Source organism: Orcinus orca, chromosome 4, assembly GCF_937001465.1.
Source record: "Orcinus orca chromosome 4, mOrcOrc1.1, whole genome shotgun sequence".
NCBI classification, from domain to species: domain Eukaryota; kingdom Metazoa; phylum Chordata; class Mammalia; order Artiodactyla; family Delphinidae; genus Orcinus; species Orcinus orca.
In genome coordinates this window covers 89675742-89697390 of record NC_064562.1, presented here as the reverse complement: position 1 = coordinate 89697390, position 21649 = coordinate 89675742, and the positions used below count along the sequence as shown (strand labels likewise).

General features: G+C 44.0%; 1 protein-coding gene across 17 annotated transcripts in view; it reads right to left on the bottom strand.

Moving 5' to 3' along the window:
• Positions 1–21649, bottom strand: part of APBB2 (amyloid beta precursor protein binding family B member 2) — a 384909-nt gene that overhangs the window by 102511 nt on the left and 260749 nt on the right. For 13 of the 17 annotated variants that reach the window (XM_049709563.1, XM_049709564.1, XM_049709570.1 and 10 more), the window contains 4 exons: positions 17036–17244; positions 8576–8638; positions 8108–8193; positions 7950–8010 (listed from right to left, as the gene is read on the bottom strand). In XM_049709563.1, coding sequence (XP_049565520.1) covers positions 7950–8010; positions 8108–8193; positions 8576–8638; positions 17036–17244 — 419 coding nt within the window. The remainder of the gene's footprint in view (positions 1–7949; positions 8011–8107; positions 8194–8575; positions 8639–17035; positions 17245–21649) is intronic. The other 4 variants (XM_049709578.1, XM_049709577.1, XM_049709574.1 and 1 more) reach the window with 3 other exon arrangements.

Genomic DNA, 21649 nt, shown 5'->3' with positions numbered 1-21649 from the left:
CATTTGCTGAAAATGAACACAAAATTACATATAAAATTATTTTTTAATCTTGAGCACTTACATTTACATTTTGGGAGAGAATCGCTAAATCCCGCTGCAGTGCAAGTACACTCGTTAGTTTAGGCATCATCTCCTTCTGGAAAACCATATGCCACCCCTTACTCCCAGCCAGGATAGATGTCCCCAGCTCAGCATCCATGACATGATAGCTCAGCACTTAGCACAATGCACTGAATTTCCCTGTTTGTTGTCTGCCCCGTGAAGGCAGGGGACATAGCCGTTCCTCCTTGTAAGAGAAGAGTCATAACGTCTAATGCATAAAGTATGATAGAGGTGGTTCTAAGCACTTGACATAGATCTTATGTTTATATCAATTCACTTAATGTTTACTATAGTCTTGTGGGATAGGTACTATTATTATGCCCACTCTCTAGATGAGGAAACTGAGGTACAGAGAGGCTAAGTAACTTGCCCAAGGTCACCCAGCTAAGTAAGTAGCAGAGGCTGGCTTTGAATCAAGGCAGTCGGGGCCCAGAGTCCATGCTCTTAGCCACTGTAACACACAGCTTTCCTTTAACATTAAGCATTCAATAAATGTTTTTGACTCAATTAATGAATCAACAACAGAAATCAAACCCAAACTTCTCATACAGATCAGGATTTCTGAAAGAAAATAACCCGTGCCACATGAACAAAAATCAATTCTAAGAACTACATGCAAACATAAAAATCCCATACAAATGCTAAGTACTGCTAACGAATTTGCTACATAGACCAGAAATAAATCTGAATGAGAAAAGATACTCCCTACCCCTTCCTGTTTTATCTATTAGTGCTAATCTAGTCAGTAGCCACTAATATAATTATTTCAGGAAAATCTATGCGAATAGGAACCAAGGGAGGGCACAGATAAATAAAGCTTACAGATGAATATTAGAATCTCATGTTCATTCACCGTTCACTTCAGGATGTTCCTCTGTCAACCCTACTGACCAGCTGATGTGTATCACCTCTTTCTCTTTTCTCTCCATCTGGGGCAGGTTATAACAAAAGAGGACAGAGACAGGCAAAGCTTTCACGAAAACCAGTGCCTGGGAAAGACATCCCCGAGCAGCTGGGAACTGGCTGCAAGTGGCCATGACAGAACTGGGAGGTACTGTGTAGGAAGACTGCAGAGGATGCACAGAAATGACACCTTATTTATCTGGTTTCAAACTTTTTACTGTTGCTGCTTGATGTGTTGTGTATAGGCCGGCAGCATAAGCAGCGCCCGAGAGCTTAGCAGAACTGCAGTACCTTGTCCGGCCCCAGAACAACTGAATCTGGATCTGTCAATATGGGCATTGGAAAGTCTAAAGGCACTGCCAAGGGCCAGACCATCTGGGAGAGCCGGAAAGGAAGGGGGAGTCTGTCCTCAAGCAATGACTCTCCAGTCCCCCCCACCCTGCCTACCTCTGACATCCCTGCTACCTCCACCTCAGACACCCAGGCAGCCAGCGACCATAAAGCTTAGGGAAACGATCCCTGGGAGTGGGTGGGCACGACGCTCCCTTAGACCTTGGAGTCAAATACAACTAGGTTTGAGTCCCAGTTCCACCAGTTACTGGCTGTGTGATAAAATGAATTATTTACCCTGTTCAAAGCACCAGTTTCTCATCTGTAATATGGGGGAAACAACCACGGTACCTTGCGTTTGCAGGAAAATTGCATGTAGGTGCCTAGCACAGTGCAGGGCGTGGGCAGAGCGTGTGTTCAGAAAACGGAGCCAGCTCCCTCTCTCCAGCCCGGGGCTCAAACTACTCTTTCTTTCCTTCTCCAGATCTGGAGATAGACCAGACTGAACTATTTAATCTCCAGACGCCATAGATCAGGACTGCTCACTTCATTCCAGATCTGAAAATTTCTCAGAACCAGAAGTGACTTCTGAGACGATAACACATTCATCTTACAGCCGAGGAAGCTGAAACCCAGAGAATTTAATGCTTGGGAAAAAATAATCCTCCTTACCCAGTTCCCTTGTTGTGGATACCAAAGAACAGTGTTCTGAAAGCAGTTCTAATTACTTCTCCTCACAAATATCCTGAAAATGATTTGTTACACACTCTTGACTCCTGGTCAGAGGCCCAGGAGACCCACCTTTGAATGCCATCTCCACCACTAATTGTGGGACCCTAGGAAAGTTATGCACACAAATTTTCTGGGATTCACTTTTTCACCTGTAAAGGAGGACCATTCGATCACCTTTATTATCACTTCTAGCTTTAAGCCATTCAATGATTTCAAATGAAATGCTGATTTCTTTAGGGATGTAATTTTAATACTGTCCACAAGATGGCAGAACACTTCCTTTACAGAAGTCTGAGCATAGCGAACACAAAGGAGAGGAAAGCACTCTAAGGTATTCGTACATATTTTTCAAAGCATTCAGTTTTCTACAATTTAATTAAAACTGGCTTTTATTTTAGGGTTAATCATTCTAGTCAAGCATTTGGCCAGCAATAAGCCACATGCCACGAGAAAAGGAACGTTTTAAAGGGCTAAATTAGGGTTCTAAGGTAGTAGGATGAGCCCAGGGGGCAGAGTGCAGAATCGTGGGGATTCAGAAGTGCAAGCTACCTGGCCGCTCAGACATGACTAGAAATTGCCTTCTTGATAAATGAGGCACAAGAGGCAACTATCTACAAAAAGCTTGTACACGCAGACATTTAAAAACATTTCACATGGAGCAGTGACGCAAAATAGAGAGAGAAAAAAATAATTAGAAAAACATCTTTAAGATTACAATAACAAAGTTTTGAATTTAAAAATGCAGAGGGACTAAACACCACGTACTGTCCTGAGTTAGATCCTGGAACTGAAAAAGGACCTAGAAGAACGACTGGTAAAATCAGAATAAAGTGTTTAGTTAATAGTTTCGTATCCCTATTCATTTTTAGGTTTGACAAGTGTACTATGGTTATGTAAGATAGGACCTTGGGGGAAGCTGGGTGATAGGTATACAGGAACTCTCTGTACTATCTTTGTCACTTTTCCGTAAATCCAAAATTATTCCAAAATAAAATTTTTATTTAAAAAATGCATAGAAAAATAAGGGCAAAAGACAGCCAAGAAAGGACAGAAACACGGAGTTTCATAATAAACATAGGGTTTTGTACCTACCAAAACAAATGTCCTATGTTGATGATAATTTAAGAGGGGGGAGTTTTAAAGTAGGAGGTAGTAGCTCACATGCAATAAAATAAGGTAAATAAGTAAAAATGACAAAGCCTAAAGAATAATGGGCAGTGGATAAAGGTGTCTTCTAGGGTATTACAGATGGAATTATATGCCGCCGTAGCCTTTTCTGAAAAGCAGTTTTGTGATAAATGACAGAAGCCATAAGTTCATAGCCTTTGACACGGTAATACCGTTTTAGCAACCTGTACCAAAGCAATGATTTAAAAGAAAAAAAACCACCTATTTTTATGAAGTTGTAACTCTGCCCTGTAGTACTGGAAATTGTTCCTATGGCCACTGGGTGCCTAGACAGATTATGGTGCTATTAATTAAATGGAATATTATAATGGAATTAAGAATGATAAATCTGAGAATTGTGGAAAGGAATACGTGAAGTAGTTTTTTAAGAGCTCAGTACATGCAATGTAGTATCCTAGATTAGGTCCTGAAAAGGATATTAGTGGAAAAAATGGGAAAATGTGAATGAATAAAGCCTATTTCAGTTAATAAGACAGTACCAATATTAATTTTTTAGTTTGGATAATTGTCCGTGATTATGAAGATGTTACTATTAGGGAAATGTGTATGGGAACTCAATATCTTTGGGACTTTTCTGTAAATCTATAATTATTTTAAAATAAAAGTTAAAGAGCTCAGAATTATATAAAAACTCATGCACATACTGCAATCAACTAAAAAAATATTTACTGCATATAAAGTTAGGTAGGCTCATAAAACACTGTCAGAGTTATAAAAATACTTTGCCTTTGCAGGAGTGGGGTGGCATGGGGGGAAGGGTTCATTCATGTTGCTACTTAGGTGTTTCACTGAACAACTGATTATCAAGATGCTCTGACTCAGAGTGGCTGGGGAGAATTCTGAAGGATTCATATCCTGATAGTCTAAAAATGACTTTTATTTTTCCAGCATCTAAGTTTCATTGAGGGAGTAAGGAAGACATTTTCTATAATAATCTTTCTGGTAATCATTCCTCGGGGACTATATTTAGAATTCCATCGTACATGAAATTAAATATTTTTGTTTCCTAAAGAAAGGATACCTTCTGCTTCTTTGCGGGGCACTCAGTTCCTGAGTCCTTGGCAAATTGAAAGAATGGAAAGGGTTAACTAAAGATACCCTTTAGATATCTTTAGATCTATCGAAAGCGTGAACATCTGGGAACCTAGATCTTGCCACTTCTGCCTGCTTAGGTGCCCCAGGCAGCATTAAACAGGCGAGGAGTGACTAAGGGGGCAGATGGGAGAGGGCAGAGGGTGGTGGCGATGGGGAATACCTCCAAAGTGGCCTCATCAAAGTCAGCTCTAAACCAATGGACTTGTTCCAAATTTGTAAAAAAACAATTTCGTTTAGTGCTGTTGGAAACAGCATCGAAGGATCACCTTAGCCTTCCCTGCAGGCTTTCCCTTGGCCCACTTCCATCAGGAGGTGGAGAGACTTGCCTCCAGAGAAGGACAGCAAGACTCAATTTCCCCCAAAGGGACGCCATCTGTGTGGGGTATCTCAAGTGGGCAGCTCGACCAATCGCCAGACACACAGATGAGCTCCACTCCAGCCCCCGCTTCCTCCTGTTCTGGCCCAACTTTTATCATAAGCCTGGTTGAACTTACACCCCTGAGGGATGGTCTGAAAAAACCTGCAGCCCATCCATTCCACTTCTAGAGTCCAGGGTTCATCTCTGCCTCAAGTCAGATCGGGAAGCTGGTCCACGCTGTCATAATCCTCCACCAATTTACTTGAAATGGGTTTGTCCTTTGCTTCCAATGAGCAAAATCCAAACTTCTATGTGTCTTTACATAAATTTGGAGTATTGTTAAGCACAATGATCACATTGATCGATGGTGGCCCCTGAATGCAGCTCCAAGGGAGACTTTTCTTTGGACAGTCTAGTGAGCCTGGGCTCTGGAGCCAAATGGCCTGGATTCAAATCCTGACTCTACTAGTTAAGTAGCTGTTCAACCTTCTATGCCTCATTTTCCTCATCTGCAATAATGACAGTCAGCCCCTTGAATTTCTGTGAGGATGAGAGTCAACAGCAACGAAGTCTTTAGGACTAAGCTCGGCAAAAAGTTAGCACTCAATAAATATTCATTATTACAAATATTTTATGACAGAGCACTAGAAAAACCATTATATTCCACAAGGAACTGAGATGCTTTTCCCTCATGCACAGTGTGATTCATAGAAAGCAGGGTTCTGAGACCCTTTCCCCCTCCCAACAGACTTAGGGTCCTCAAGAGTGACAGTGACCTTCTATAGCACGGGGCACCTTCAGAATCTCGGGTGGGATGGGGGCAGTTAGAAGCACGTGTAGTTTGCAGAGGTTTTTTCAAGATTCTGAGATGCCCTTACAGGAATTCATGCCATTTACCATAAAAGTCCTCAGTAGAAATAATCACCTGGAGGTACAAAAATGGACCCAAAGGTCACTTTTCTTAACTATGCCAAGTCCTATGCTCTGAAAAAAAGTCCTATGCTTTTTCCTTCTCCCCAGTCTGATCTGTCCTAACTCCATGTACTGTCCCAGTACAGACAGATGCACTGATTCTTCCCTTATGTTTTTCTGTGGCTTGTAAGTGCTTTCATAAGTCTCCTCAGATCTTTTATAGAACAAAGGATAAAAAATAAATAATACAATACACATGCTCTTTTGTTTAGAACTAAGTACAACTTTAGTTACTTCTAAGAAAGCTGAGCCTCCTTATTAACATAAACAAATTCCTAATAGGTGCTAGAATAGACACGTTGGGAACGGAACAGTGGTAGATCAAGAGTTCAGTAAGCAATACCACTGAGGGGGAAAAAGAGAAAGCACCCTCTTCGGTAATAGCTCAATTACCTCCAATTCCCGCTACCCATTCAATCTCCGTTCCATGCATCACCCTTCCGGCCCACTCTTGTCAATTTCACACTCAGCTTTACAGACATCACTGGCCCAGCCCTTCCGGGTGGAGAAAAATATTGCTGCTGCTCGCCCTTCCTCCTCCAGTCTTTGCTGATAGCCCTTATAAAACACTTGGTAGCAAAGCAAATTATTCACAGCCTGCCTTCCTGTTTTACTAGGTCCCTTCCCTTCCTTGCCATAAGATTTATCTTTAAAGGCCAGGGTGTCAGAGGCCAACCAAGAACTTGTTCAGAACACCGCTGGCTCTGGAGCAGCCTTAACCTGATCAGGCTGTGCTTAGAAGGAAGCTGAGCAAACTAGGAGCAACAGAGAAGCCCTGGGATTCTTACAGAACCAATGGCAATGTGGCAGCTTCCGGCCAGGGAGCCAAGGTTTTGAACCTGCACGGTGTTCCCACTTAACTACTGCTACAGGAACCTATCTGCTGTTTTATTCGTAGACACAGATCTACTTTGGGATTCAGAAAAATATCTAGGTTCAGCTACATAATTTGCAACTGAAAATGAAATATGCAAAATGAAAACACATGGCCCCCTGTTCAAAAAGCAGGGGGGGAAAAGCTGTAAAAAGTATTAAGACATGAAGCTTTATCCTTTCTGCTGCATTCTCTCTCTCAACTCCTAACGGTGTTTTTTGCTTGTCATTTAATGTCACCCTCTCTCGGGCACGGGGACACTTACAGGGTGAGTGCAGACCATCACAGGCTGCCCACCGCTACAGACCATCAGCTGCTAGGCCGACGCACCACGTCCTGGCCAGGGGTGGGGAAACTGAGCCAAGAATCCCCCTTTCCCGTGGACTCACCACCCCAGCCCACAGCAAATGGATAACCCTCTGTTTGCAACACCTGTGCCGGGACACGCTAGGCACCTGGATTGGGAGTGGGCGGGGCCTCACCGAGTCACCCGCGAACTCACTGCTGTGCTGTCCGCCTGAGCTGGGCAGGCCACTACTTTGTCCCCTCCTGGGACACCATGGAGTTTGTGTCCCTGGCATCAACTCTCCCCAGGCTCACACCTAGCTCCCTACAGGGGTGGAAGGCAACAGTAACTGCTGGGTGGGGGGCAGGGATGGGGAGGGTGGCAGGGCCTGAGGTGCCAAGCAGCAGGGGAACGGGCAGCTGAGAAACACTGCGCAGGTAGGGAGGTGGCAGGACTGTGCGTAAGCAAGGCTCCAACCCCCCGGGGCACACTCCACTGCCCCACTGCACTTCATCTACAGAGCACAGAGTCAAAGATAAAAGTATGCAGAACGTCAAGAGAGCAACTGCACAGAAAAACACGGGGCCCTGATTCTCCGCGCAGGGCCCCGTGCAACTGTACAGGTCGCATACCCGTCAGCTGGTCCTGCTGGTTCCCCACCATGAAACAGGCCTGTGTTTAGGTCAGGAATGAGGAGGAACTTTCGCTTTGCACAGGTGCGAGGCTGCCCTGGAGGAGGTGGGTGTGAGGGGTCTGTGGCACCTGTTCACCGCCCCTCCCATGGCACTGCAAGGCATAGCCTGGCTTACCTTCAAAGGCTTCTGAAGCCCACCTGTTCGAACGATAATTTTAACTTATTGTGATGCACAAAGAACTGATGTAGTGAGATACAAGCAGAGTCGTGATGATTACAGAAATCCTCCCAAACCTAACTTGGCCGAGGGGTTTACTTTAATTGTTGGGGAGATTAGGAAAGAGAGAGGACTGAGGACTAATTCCTTATTAAGTGGCTCTGGGTTGATGGTTTGTAAAAAACTGGGCCGTTATCCAAAGTCATTATTTTGATGCAAGAATATTAACCTGGTCGCTGAAAGCACTTTCTTACAAACCTTAGCTTCTGGGTCACTGTTGATACTACAAGAATCATCATCATCAGCATGCGGGGCATTTCTAGAAAGAAAAACAGAAAATTGGACTTAGAATTCTATTGCAATCTCTAGCTGCACAAAGCCACTCATTACTACGGCAGGTGCTCTGAATGCCCTACCTGAGTTTCAAGGATGCATAGCGCAGTGTTGCTCCTTCAAACTCTTTTAAACTGGGGTCCGGGTTGACTGTGGCTGCATGCAAATCCTAGAGGAAAAGAGATCCCTGTTAATGTAGAAAGGGGAATGACCCATTACATGGCCTCAAATATCAAAGGGGAGAGAAGTCCTCCCAGCACGAGGCAGAGAGTGTATGTGAGCTTAGGCAGAAAAAGGCATGCATGGGCTGCTGATGCCGGTTTGGTGCAAGTACCGCTTCTTACAAGACAACAGGAACCTGGGGCAATCAGCCTGAAGTCATTCACAATGGGAGACATCAAAAAAGGCGACACGTGTGAGTCCCACAGCCCTAGCCAGAAGCCCCATCACTCCGTCCCTGCAGAATGCATGATATTCACAAAGAAGATGCAGCCACAGCCATGCAAAAAGGACAAAATATTAAATGAGCTAAAATCTGACAATATACTTGCCTTCCAAATGTCACTATTAATCTTTCCCCCATTCAGAACAGCAAAATCACTCCATGGCTGTTTCTAGACATATAATTATTCACAAGGAAAAAGCACATTGATTTAAAAAAAAGAAAGAAAGAAAGAAAATAATAAAGGATAGAAAAGGAAAGGAAAAAAAAAAAGAAAACACACACACACACACACACACACACAAGACACTGTTGTTAGCATTGATATTCACAGGATGGGTTAGGGAACAAATTCACTCTAACGGCAGCATGTGAGCTCGCTCTCCCTTGATCTAGATCAACACCTGAGGCCTAGGGCAGGAGGAAAGAGAGGGCGCTTTAATTACTTACCAAAACAAATGGGTGAACGTCATTACCAGACATTGAAGTTATCGATACTTTCTAAATGTGGTCTTAAAAGCACACACTATGCATCAAAGTATTAAATGCCCAGCGTACCTAATTTCACAGGCACCTTTTTGTCTCCTATTAACCAAACAGAACTGTTTCCTTGAGGTGGAGGTGGAATTAGGGATGTTGCTTGTCAATGTGCTGGATGGAAACGGGAATGTCCATGGCTAAGGGCCTAAAAAAGCTGGGGGCCAAATTATTTTCACTTAAAAGAAAAAAATGGCAATGATGGAGGGCAAAGAACCCAGCCTGACCTCATCTTGCTGAGATTTAATCTAATAAAAAATAGCTCTAGACAATCTAATGTAAATTCCTCTTGTTCATAAAAAACTCTACTTCCTTGCCACCCAAGCCTCTTCACAAATGAATATTCGATCACGAAATGCTTTTCTAAACATAGTTATAGAACAAAGTGCAAAGCCTTGCCTTGCTGGGCAACCTCTGACGATAGACCTTCGAATCTAAACAACTCCTTCCTTTATTCACCTCGGACAACAACGGAAACATTTGTTTTCTTTCTACTATATTGACTGAATACTCAAATATTTTTCACGTGACATTTGGGGAAATAAATGATACTAATAAGACACCCATAAAGTTCATCCTTATGAACTTGTTCCACTTGTCAGGAAAATCTCTTTTCTTGAATAATGAATCAGTAAGAGAAACTTTTCCACTAAGTAACTTTACAACTAAAGTTCTTTGAAAATGAGACAGTAGTACTGACCCATAACTTCCGCACACAATACAATTTTTAAAGCCACTCAAAGCAAGAAGCAGTGAAGATCCAATGTCCCAGGTGTTGAAAAAATGCATTTATTTGGCTCTGAAGGGCTCTCTGAGGGCATGGTCATTGCAAATCTGGATCCATTATCACGTCTACACAGTTGGTGTCATTGTTGCTTTCTTTGCTGGACTAGGCACCCAACCTGCAGTTTTTCAAACTAAAACAGAACTTGGACCACTGCTGTTTATTTATTTTTTAAAAATAATCTCTTTTACTGAGCACAGAGCAGGAATGCTGTCCAGCCCCTCACCTCTTTCCTCACTCCATCCCCAAAAGCAGCGTTCAGCTTTTACTGAGGAGAAAATATTACAGGAAAATCTTAACCTGTCAGCTGTGGTGACCTATGAACCCCCTGAAATGGATGTGGGATTTTGTGCAAGTGCATTTTATCCCCAACTTTTCTGTTCTCAGAAGGGCCAGTGACCGAAAAATGTTTCGAGTTACCATCATAGGGGAATTAATAAACACGCATGATAAGGACTGGAAATATCAAGTACAAAATAAAATTTTAAGCTAAAATTTCTTTTTAAAAAAGAAAACAAGCCTCTTTGGTCCCGAATTGTCATCATCATTTACACGTGAGCATTATTTGGTTTTCATTTAGGTTGAACTTTGAAAATGTAATCAGATGGTGAATTGGGAAGATTCAAGATAATTGTGCTCTTGTGAAGACATTTTTAAAAAGGCATGTGTGTCTGACAAAGGGAATCTGATATCAGAAATTATACCCAAAAGACACTGTGTTAGGACTACAAAGAGTGAAAGAAGAGCATTTTTTAAAACAAGTATTCAGAAAAGGCTTTGGCATTTTATCAAACACTTCTCTATACTTGTGTGTTTAAATTTTTTTATGTATTTACTCTCTGGATGTAGGAGTCCCTGTAAAGTAAAAGTTGATTATGGTTCTGAGACTGCATGGATCTAGCTCTCATGCTACGGAGACAGGAGTCAGCTGGCAAACTTCCAACAATCACCTTTTACAGATTTAAATAAACAAAGGCCCTATACAGTGATTTTGCAAAACCTTAAAATAACATAAGTATTCCTGAAGAAAAACTCAAAGCAAATAAAAATGGAAACTAACATTACATGCTATGAACAGGCCAAAGACCTTTTTTCCTTCCCATGTTTAAAATTTTCACTGACATCAAAGATGAGAAACTTTCTCCTCCATTTAAGTGACTATTATTTTTTAAGTCAAGGGCAATGAAGGACAAAACAGTTTGTCCTAAATGTTAAGAACGATATATTCTATTCATCTATTATTATTTTTTTTAATTAAGAAGAGAGAATACAACATTTTAGCTAATCATTTAAAGAAAAAAGACACCAACACAGATGCTTGGGTTGTACAGAGAGTCTGCAGTCTGGGTGATGGGAGTGAGAGATGAAAGAAGAGACAAAGAGAAAGACAATAAAAGAGGAAAAGGCAGGCGAGCAACATGCCCCAGGGAAGACAGACACAAAGAGAGGTAAAGGAGAGTAGAGGACGAACAGGGACCATCTTCCATGGGTAACAACCTCCAATCGGTCATCTCTCAGGCAATGCAGCTAAAGCCTTGCACAGCTGAGAGATGGTGGCGTCAGAGTTATGGCTGGGGACACACCCTCCTGGTGCTCGTCTTGACCTTGGCCAGGCTGCAGCACCCCTTATCCTGATTACGGTGATGACACTCAGGTTCTCGAGAGCCCTGGAGCCCTAGCTCCTCAGAGACAGTGGGGACAGACCCAGCGCCTGGAGCACGGCACCTGCCATGACCCTTCATGACCTTTCAGCATGGCACCCTCGTGACCTACTAGGGGAATCAATCTGACGGTATGACCTTGACTACTGAGAGTTTTCTTCTTCCATATTTTTCTTCTGGGATCTTAGAAGACTTCCCACCAGCGTGTGGACACAGTGAGGTCAAGAACATGAGCCCTTAGCCCAGGGGCTGGCTGCCTGAAAGTGCCCAGGAATAGCAGTGTCCTTATCTCTGCTAAGGCATTTGTAAGAATAAAAGGTTTGAGAGCCTAGGGACTACCAAGGGTTATGAGTTATGCTTCGTAATCCTCTTTTGTCAAGACTTGAGCCTTGGTATGTGTAGCCTTGATGATAAATGGCAGAGTACCTGGAATTCTGGAATTCCAAGGAATAGGCCAGTCAATGTTAATAAGCACTGTATCCACATATGTGTGTATATTTTTTCCTTCTTTTAAAACTGCTTTCCGTGTTTTGCTGGATGCAACACTATCAAAGGAACAGTTATGGTTTATGATGCAAATAAAATCCAGAGAGGTTAAAAAAAAGAATCTAACTGGAAGACAAACTGACAAATGCTTGTGCAATTAAATTAGTCTCTGTCAGCAGTAGCACTATTTACAAACTAGAGGAGAATCAGGAGACCTGGGTCTCTAGTGCTGGCTCTGCCGCTACAGCAAGTCAACTAAGAGCTCCCTCCGCTACAAAGCTGGTTTATTCCTTCATTCAGCAAACATCTAATGAACATTGACACGTACCAGGCACTGTGCCAAGTGCCGAGGACACAAGACGAGGCGGGCAGGTCCCGACACCCCCCAAAAGGGAGGCGGACGTGCCTCAAGTAAGAATACTATAAAGAGACACAATGGAATAAAGGTTAAAGGGCTTTCAAAGCAGACGGGTGAGAACAATCCTTCCCAGGAGATGCTAGCGGAAGCCAAAGAATTGAAGGGGAAGTGACATATAAATAAAAACAAGGAGACTGAATTTGCTAGAAGACCAGCTCTTGTACTCACTCAGAATTTCCTGCAACGCTTATGATAGAGGCAGATTCTCAGGCCCTACCCTTAGAGAGTCTTGCTCAGTGGCCTGGGGTAAAAATAAGGAAACTTAGCATGTTCTACAAACCCCAGAGGACATCCTAGCCACCATCCTTGGCTCCCAGGCTGAGAAATACTGCCGTAGCATTCACTAAGCCCTTCTCAAAGGTTCTTGCCAGCTCTAAAATGTCATGATTACTTGATCAGGTCAAGAATTTCAGTAAAATGATGACAGACTGGCCCCTTTATGTTGTCATCTTATTTCGAGATGTATGTGAAAATCCGTAGGTTCTAATGCAATACGTGGGTTTTGCCCCTCCTGGGGAGTTAGCTGCTCAGGCCCCTCCCAGACTCCAGAGGCAATGCAGCAAGAACAGAGTGAATTGTGATCAACAAGAGATCACGGTCCTGAGAAACAAGTCGACCTTCCCTTGCTTCAGACCCACTTGGTCCTCCATACTCTTATCCTTAAGGAACTTGGAAACACCTTCTGCTGGAAGGAGTCTACGTAAGGCTTGCTTATGGGCCAATAGTTATTCATTACAATATTTTGTGTAGCTCCCTCTTCTCTCTAAAATTCAACATCTAAGTAACTTGGAACAAACTGATGGACTAGGGGAAGATCATCTTTGGGCCAAATTTCAGCAGCAAATGCTTCCCGGCCAGTTTATAAACTTTCAAAAAATACTGCTGGCGTATGCAGAGGGAACATTATGTGCTGCGCCTAACACTTCCCTGGTGAACTTTGGAATGTGAAATGTAAAATTTTCAAACTGTAAGGAAGCCTTCCGTCCTAAACTTTTGTGAAGCTGAGTCAACAGATTTGGCACTTTTTTTTTTTTTTTAAGCCAGCTCAGGAAAAATCTGTGTAAGATGTGCGTTTCTGACGCGACATATTACAAGTTTCTTCTCGCCCTTAACATTTTGCTTTCTCTCATGTTTCCAAATTAGTCAAAATAGATTCTATTTAGGGACCAAAGAAATGGCATCAAAGATATAATCATTTCTCTTCAACTGGTATTAGCACCTGAGACAATGTTATCAAGAGAAGTCATCTTCTAGAAAGTGCTGCATATGTCACCTGGAGTGAGATGAAGCCATTCAAGGCTCTCCAAGCCTCCATACACACATAGTGAAACCTGGAGTAGGGGCAGGGGCCAGGAGACCTCCATTCAGGCTTGACTCCACTAGGTATTAGGTGTGTGATCCTGGGCGAGCTCCCTCACCTCTCTGTGTGCGTTGTCAAATGTAAGAAGGTAATGACAACTGTCGCACAGATGCGTAGGGTTTTATGAGGAGTAAGGAGACAAGGCATGAAGCTGGTGCTCTATACACTCGATTACCCTTAGTGCTTCTGCTTTAATATCCGTGTCAGCACCTGCCGGACCTGGGAACGCAGCAGTCTGTGTCTTCCCCCACCTCTCCCCTTCCTCTCCTCTCTACCTATCTGCTCATCCCTTTGCCCCTAGGATTTTAATGTATTGCCTTTTAAATCTGCTTGGTTCTTTGACTTAGTGGATGGCCTGATGTCCAGGGGAAAAAATGTACGTGAAGCAAACAACCGAAAGGTTGATCCAAAGAACATCTATCCCATTGGTCTATATAAAGTGCTGGGGGACTTCCTAGGTGGCTCAGCGGTTAAGAATCCGCCTGCCAGTGCAGGGGACACGGGTTCGATGCCTGGTCCAGAAAGATCTCACATGCCACAGAGCAACTAAGCCTGTGCACCACAACTACCGGGCCTGCGCTCAAGAGCCCACGAGTCACAACTACTGAAGCCCATGTGCCTAGAGCCCGTGCTCCATAACAAGAGAAGCCACCGCAATGGGATGCCCGGGCAATGCCACGAAGAGTAGACCCTGTTCGCCGCAACTAGAGAAAGCCCCCACACAGCAATGAAGACCCAACACAGCCAAAAATAAATAAATAGAATTAATAAAGAAAACTAAAGAGCTGGAAATGGGTCTCTCTCTGAAACTTCAAAAAACTACACATTTGTTACCATGTTTCTTGGAGGGATAAGGCTTTGTCCAACACGATGGCAACAGAAGAGAGGAACAGAACCATCCTGCCACCCTGACGCCACCTGCCTGGTTACTCAACTTGCTGAGCCTCGGTTACCTCTTCTCTTAAATGGTAAACATAATAGCTGTCATCTCTGCTGCGTGAAGAGTCTTGAAGGGGACAAATGAAGTGACGTTTATGAAAATACCCTGAAAGCCACAAAAAGTCATGAAGAGCAGCTGGGAGGCTGACCAGTGGGGATGTGATGGAAACACTGAACTCCAGGAGAGCAAGTGAGGCAGGCGGCCACAGGACACAGTCGGAGCCTGGGAAGGGGGGCTAGGCAGTGAGCGGGAAGGGGGTGGAAGCAGGCATGGACGGGGCAGAGCAGGCAACAGTGGGCATCAGAAGGTGACTCAGGGATGAGAAGAGGACTCTGCTTCCCAATAATTATCCCCAGGGCCAGCAGCCCACCTGTGCTGCGTTCTTCCTAAGGCTTTTCACAGAAAACATGAAAGTGAAAGTCTACCATATTAATCAAAGAAGTAAAAATCCAAGCCACATAAACCTCGGGATGCCCTCCTTGGGCTCCACCCCACCCATGCCTCGGCCTCAGGAGGTGGGCTCCGAGACAAACTTCACTTCTTCCACATACAGAGGACAAGAGATTCATTGAACAGAAATGGTATCTCAAAGTTAGTCTGATCTCCTCACCTCTGGACCAAGAGAAAGCAGGGAGGCTGAGATCTCAGAGCCAGGGAAGCCAAGTGAGAAGGACTCTGACCTGTAATTCAAGGAGGATTCGGGAACCCTGCGTTCTAGAGCCAGCATGGCTGCTGGTCACTGGCCTCTCTGTGCCTCGGTTTCCCTGTCTGTAATGGACAGATACTGGTGCCAAGGCCCCCTTCCCAACCGGGCATTCTCTGGTTGCAGGGCACTCCCTGGGGGTGAAGATGGTAAAGGGTTACAATAAGGGGGATGGAGCCCTGGAATGGAGAAAGATTCTAACAGAGATGCCGAGAGCCAAGCAGTACAGGTGAAGAAGAAAGAGGGGCTCTGTGCCTCAGTGAGAGCCCAGGGGCGTCCTGGCCCGCTCAGCCCCTGGGAGGCCACTCTGCGGTCCAGGGAGAAATGCCAAGAGGTAACTGGGCCGGAATGGAAGAGGGCTCCACTTCATGCTGAGCTCCACGAGGAGCAGCCTGTGTTGGTTCATCTTTATCCCCCAGCACACCTCACATAAGGCGAAGAAATCGACTCAATGGGATGTGCCCTGAGAGGAGGAATATTATGCTAATAAAAAGTTATCAAAATCACCCAGTGATAAGCAACAAAATCCTAAGTGATTCAGTGGAACTGAAGCACATATCTGATCATCAGGGCCAAGTACCAACAAACCAAGGCCCTGGTCTATCAACGGGGCCTATAGCTCGCCTCAACCCATCACTTGAAAGATGGAGAATCTGAGGCCCAGGTGGGGTGAGATGCTGAAGCCCAGTAAAAGCAGGAATGTGGCTGGAATGTAGGTCTTCCGCCTCCCAGAGAAGAGCAAGTAAATAATGGAAGATGCTGTTTACTTTCAAAGACAGGAAGGGTGATAATAGCGGTGATAATAGCGGCAAATATGTAGAGAAACTTTGGGGTGAGAGACGCAGTTCAAATTCCTTCCATGTCCTCAAAGTAAAAGAAAATGAGCAGAAGACTGTGATCAAAAAAAGGCAGAAGTGCCCGTGTGTTAGGAATGAAACTTCTTTTCTCCAGCAAAGCCATTACTTAACTCTAACCTTTTCCCACTGTAATTCTCTTGAATATTTAGTTATCAGGATTCACAAAGGTTCACTGCAGGGATTTTTGTATTAGTAAATACCACGATGGAATTTTTTAATGCCTCAGTTCTTTGTTTAAACATCAGATTTCATCCTCAGGGACAGAACAAATTTATACTGCTAATTACTTCTAAAACAATGTCACTTCTGCTAAATAAACAGATCCTCTTTTTTTTTTTTTTTTATTAGAAATTAAGCATTTAAGGGCTCTCAAGGGTTATTCCTGCAGACATTCTCTCCATGCAGTCAAATGAGCCCACGGATATTAATAAGATATGCAGTAATTATAACACATCTGGCCAAGAGACATTCTTCTGTGTGTAAATATTTTATGGAACCAGCACCATGCAACAGCACCTACAGAGTAAATTACTGCCTCCGTGAGCCCCAGGGAATCTTAACCACTTCTCATTAATCAGCCTCTCTTACTTTCTGTACCTGAAATGGTGTTTCAAGAGACCAAAAGCCATTAAAAAAATGAAAACATCCCTGAAAGATGGTATTAACACTCTTCACTAAGAGGAAGCATTTCGGTTTCAAATGCAACATGCATGAAAATCAAAGGCTTACCTGGATGACCTGTTGGGGCAGAAGCAATGAGTCTAAGGAGAAATCACAAGTTACATCCACTCTACTAAGCCATCACAAAGACACTCCATTTTACCTCGTTCTCTGGGGTGGGAGATGGCGTTACAGAACTAAGGGACCCTTTCCTAGAACCCTGGAGATCTGCTGGGATGGAGACAGGGCGTTCCCACTGAGTCGTCCCGGTTGGTATGTGCCAATAATAGGTCCCAGCGATGTCACTGATTCTTTTCCAGCCAGGTGGCAAATCTGGATCAGTCTGAAAGGAGTGATCACTCCATATATCTGCTGGAAAATGGAAAAAAGTGAGGGTTTTATTCAAAGAGGAAACAATTACAGTCTTCCAATTTTACTACCAACAGTCAGGAGAATTCCACAGACAGATGTGTCCATAGCCCAAATAAGAACTGAAGCCATCCTATGGACACGAAGTATGGAAAGAGGGGGAATACGGAAAGAAACATGGAAAGAACTGGAAGGTTGACACTTGAGAACATGGATATAGAGGACCCATTATCAAGTCATCCTACAGCTCCAAGGAGCCTATGAACTAACAGGCTAAAGCTCCATTAGTCAGAATCAACTACCCAACCAAAATTTGCATGGTTACACACAAAACCTACTGTATCCCTTTGTACATCTGTAAGATTTACTGTTTGGGATCATATATCATTCCCAGCGATGAGTACAACTCTAATGTTCTTTAACTGCTTTCTGGATGAGTTATTGGATTTATGAGTACTGGATTTATACCTTTCATTTGCTTTAACAACTCCTCCCATTTGATTGTAAACATCTACAACGTAGCCATGTCTTTCGTAATACTCTAGAATTCTAAACTGCACACAGGAGATTCCCAAGGAGGGCAGACTGAAAAAGCCTTGGAATTCGAAAAGGAACCAGACTGACTCTAAAAACCAGCCAGTAATATAAATGCATGAAGGAGGATAGGTGTGGGATACAACAGAGAATGGTGAGGATGGTGGCAAACTGGTAAGCATGTGCAAAGTCCAAAGGCATTTAAATTCAAAAAATAATTTTTTAAGAACTGTATGTGTGTGTGTGGGGGAAATAAAATACATCTACTGGGCAATTTCAGTCATCCCTGGCTTATATCAATATTTTATTAATTTACTGGATAACTATTTGTTTTTTAAAAATCTCATTTTTGGCCTTCTTTGAGTTGAGTATGAGATGGATTAAAGTGCTAGAGAAGAAAGGAGAGACATAAGGAAGCAGAGTAAGAAATCCATAGAGAGGGAGGCATAATGGAGGAATTGCAGGTGGCTATTATCAACATACATAGGTAGAAAAACTTAATAAACTTGTGCTCTAAATCTAGGGATCACTTCATTCTAAGGATGAGGCCCTTTTCTGTGTGGTCATTCACAAGAGGCTGGAGCCTTTTCTTTTTCTTTTTCTTTTTTTTTTTTTGCGGTACGCGGGCCTCTCACTGTTGTGGCCTCTCCCGTTGCGGAGCGCAGGCTCAGCGGCCATGGCTCACAGGCCCAGCCGCTCCGCGGCATGTGGGATCTTCCCGGACCGGGGCACGAACCCGTGTCCGCTGCATCGGCAGGCGGACTCTCAACCACTGCGCCACCAGGGAAGCCTGGGGCTGGAGCCTTTACAGCAATTTAAATGAGAAAGTGTGTGGGCCTTGCTCTCAGCAAATGTCACTGCATCCTGTGGGCTGGCGTCACTGAGGCTGCTACAGCCGCAAGAAGAAAAAAAGAAACCAAACAAAGAAGTTGATTAAGGCTATGGGCACAGATGTGCATTCATGCGGTTGGTTAGCATCCCAGCATTCACTTTTCTCATTTAAATCTGCCAGAGGCAAAACTGCCACTTGTCTCAAATTATGATGGAAATTTCCCCTCCCCCTACAGGAAATTAAGCACGATTAAATAATTTCAAGTTACCCAAATCTTTCAGAAACAACTCGAAACAAACATGTGCATACACTCCTCTGTCCTGTCTCCGTTTTAGGGGGTGAGACGGTTGTTTCTGCTGTTATTTTGTTTTAAATATTTCAACTGGGATGGGAAAGGTAAAATACACAGGTCTTGGTATTAAGTTGGAGAAAACCCTACCAAGGGTGTTCCCTTGTCCAATTCTAGCAGCTCAGACAACAAGCTCGAGATGGAAACTAAAAGGACCTAAAGAGGATGCTAGTTACCGTTTCTGTTGTTTTTAAGGTCTGAGGGCCTGAATTTACACATGTATCCCCGTTGTCTCTACAGCTGGGACATTAGCATATACAAAGAATAGCTACATAACACTATGAGAATATAAAATCACATCAGCACAAGGGCAGAGACCAAGGTCAGCAGTCTTCAGGTGTGGCTTTCCAAAGTGGTTGAGAGGGGCCTTGGGCTGCATGGCAGAAAGTGGTCTGTTCTGTTTCAACCAGACCCATTCACTTATATTTGGTTTATATTTTGAATTTCTGGTGAGATTTTGTTGGAATAAAAATTACAAGGTGGGTTATTCTGTTGCTAAAAATTGGTGATGATCAGATGATGATGATGAAGGAAGTGAGGTGGGCACATCAGCAGTTCAGAATCATTTATAGAATCCCTTCCACATCACCCTACCCTGGTTGTAAGGAATGTAAGCCCTGTGAGGGCAAGCAGACATTATCTCTGTCATGTTCACCATCATATTTCCAACACCTAGCATGGCAGGTGTTCAATTACAATGAGCTGGATGAATGGAGGATAGATGGTGGATGGATGGATAGACAGAAGGGTAGACAGAAGAAAGGAAGATAAGAAGGAAGAATGCACGAAGAAGGAGGGAGAAATAAGTGAATGAAGTCCTGAATGATGGGAATTGAACTTGGCACTTAGCAAAGAATTCTGAAGAAATCAGTTCTGCGTAATTTCATAAAACAGAGCAACTTCACAAAGCTCGGGAATACTAGCTTCTAGTTAAGAGCATGTCTACTTCCCTTGAAGGCATATGTGAATGTTGTTATGGACAAAAAGAAATACAAGATGATAAACTGGAAAGAGTCCTGGGCTGGAGTTGAGATTTTGTTTCATTTTTTTATTGACAGGTTCCACAGGAACAGCAAGAAATATGCCTTCTGAGGTACCTCAGTGCCATTACACTTCATTTTGTTTAATCTTCAAAGCCCCAATGTGCTTTGTTTTCCTACGTAGAACTATGTACACATTTAAATAAGTACCCTGGACCTTATTCAACAGGTCACTGGTTTTCAAATGTTATCAAATGGGGGAGGAGGACAGTGGTGCAGGTAGGTGGAACTCCAGGCCTGTCCAGAGTCTTTTGACTATTGCAGCAACATTTTTACCTGTTTTAAATATTGGTCTTGTATGCAAGATTTTCCTTGAAAACAGGGATTAGTTGAATGCTCACATCAATCCCACCAGAAGGTAAGAGTGGGAATAATAGCCAGCCAAGACAAGAAGCCGGGCCGTTCAAGGCTTAAACCCAAGTTCTCTTAATGCTGCCACGAGGTTCTCAGCAGCTGGTAACAACTGTGCTGTTATTAACAGTAAAAGTAACAGGGATGCTGATGTGGGCTGTGGGCTGAAATATCCAGCTGCTTTATTGCTTCTTTACTGCAGGAGCTTGTGGAGTGTCCACTGCTGCCCCATGAAGGACACACTATGGTTATCCCATTTCTAAGGCTCGGAGAGGACGGCAGTTTGGTTTAAAGCCAAGGGGGTAAACTATGTCCCTATGTAGAAATGGATGTTACTTTTTCAGAGATCTGAGAAAAATCAGTTGTGGTCAGCTTGGGGGAATTTAGAAGGTGTATAAACGGGGCGGGGGCAGGGGAGGGACACATAAGAAAGGACACAATGGCTTCAAGTCTGAAGCTATGAGACCGGCCAGCTGACCTGACCAAGGTTACAGAGTTGGTGAGTGAGGGCACCAAGATTTGCCCTGGAGACTAGGTACATCCATGCAAGGACACTTCCAATATAGGCGTTGCATAGGGTCCTCCCTTCCGTGTCTCCCTCTCTAATTCTGCATCCAGTAAACCCAGGCAGCCACTTCAGCGGGTCCATGGATCTGCAGCCTCTCCCCCTGGAAACCCGAGGATCCTATTCCACACTTGGGCACACAGCAGAGACTGAGATCCCACCTATTTCTCCCTCCTCCCTTCCCTACAGGATCTCACAGCTAAGAAGCTTTATGGTCTCCTGTCATGTCATCACTGCATCACTGCATCTTGCTGAAGGCGCCTTCAAGGAGAAGAGGGAAGTGGGACACGGTTCAGTGGTAAGAGCAGAAAGCTATAGATATCCTTTCTAAGTGGCTCTGTGGCCCACGTTGTCATTTGCAGTTTTGTTCCAGAAGCAGGGCCTGGAAGTCGGAGTGTAAAAATAGCAAGGCTGAGAGCCCCAGAAAGTCTCTCTTGTGCTGGGAGCCTCCTGGGCCAAGAGCAATACTTGGCATAGAAACAAGGAGCCCGTCTATGAGCAGCAAGGACCTGCCCCTTCCAGCCGCCTTGGGCGCCAGTGCCGCTGCTGGCCTGGCTCCACCTCTACCACTTCTCTCCTGCTCTCCTCCCTGGTCTGTGTGTGAAGCAAGCCTGCCTCTCATCACCCTCTCCCCTGGGTTCACTTGCAGGAACTGAAGGGTCAAATGAAAACGAATTAGCATCTAGCAGCAGCTGGAAATCTCCCCTCTTGCTCCGGAGGCCACAGGAAGAAGGGAT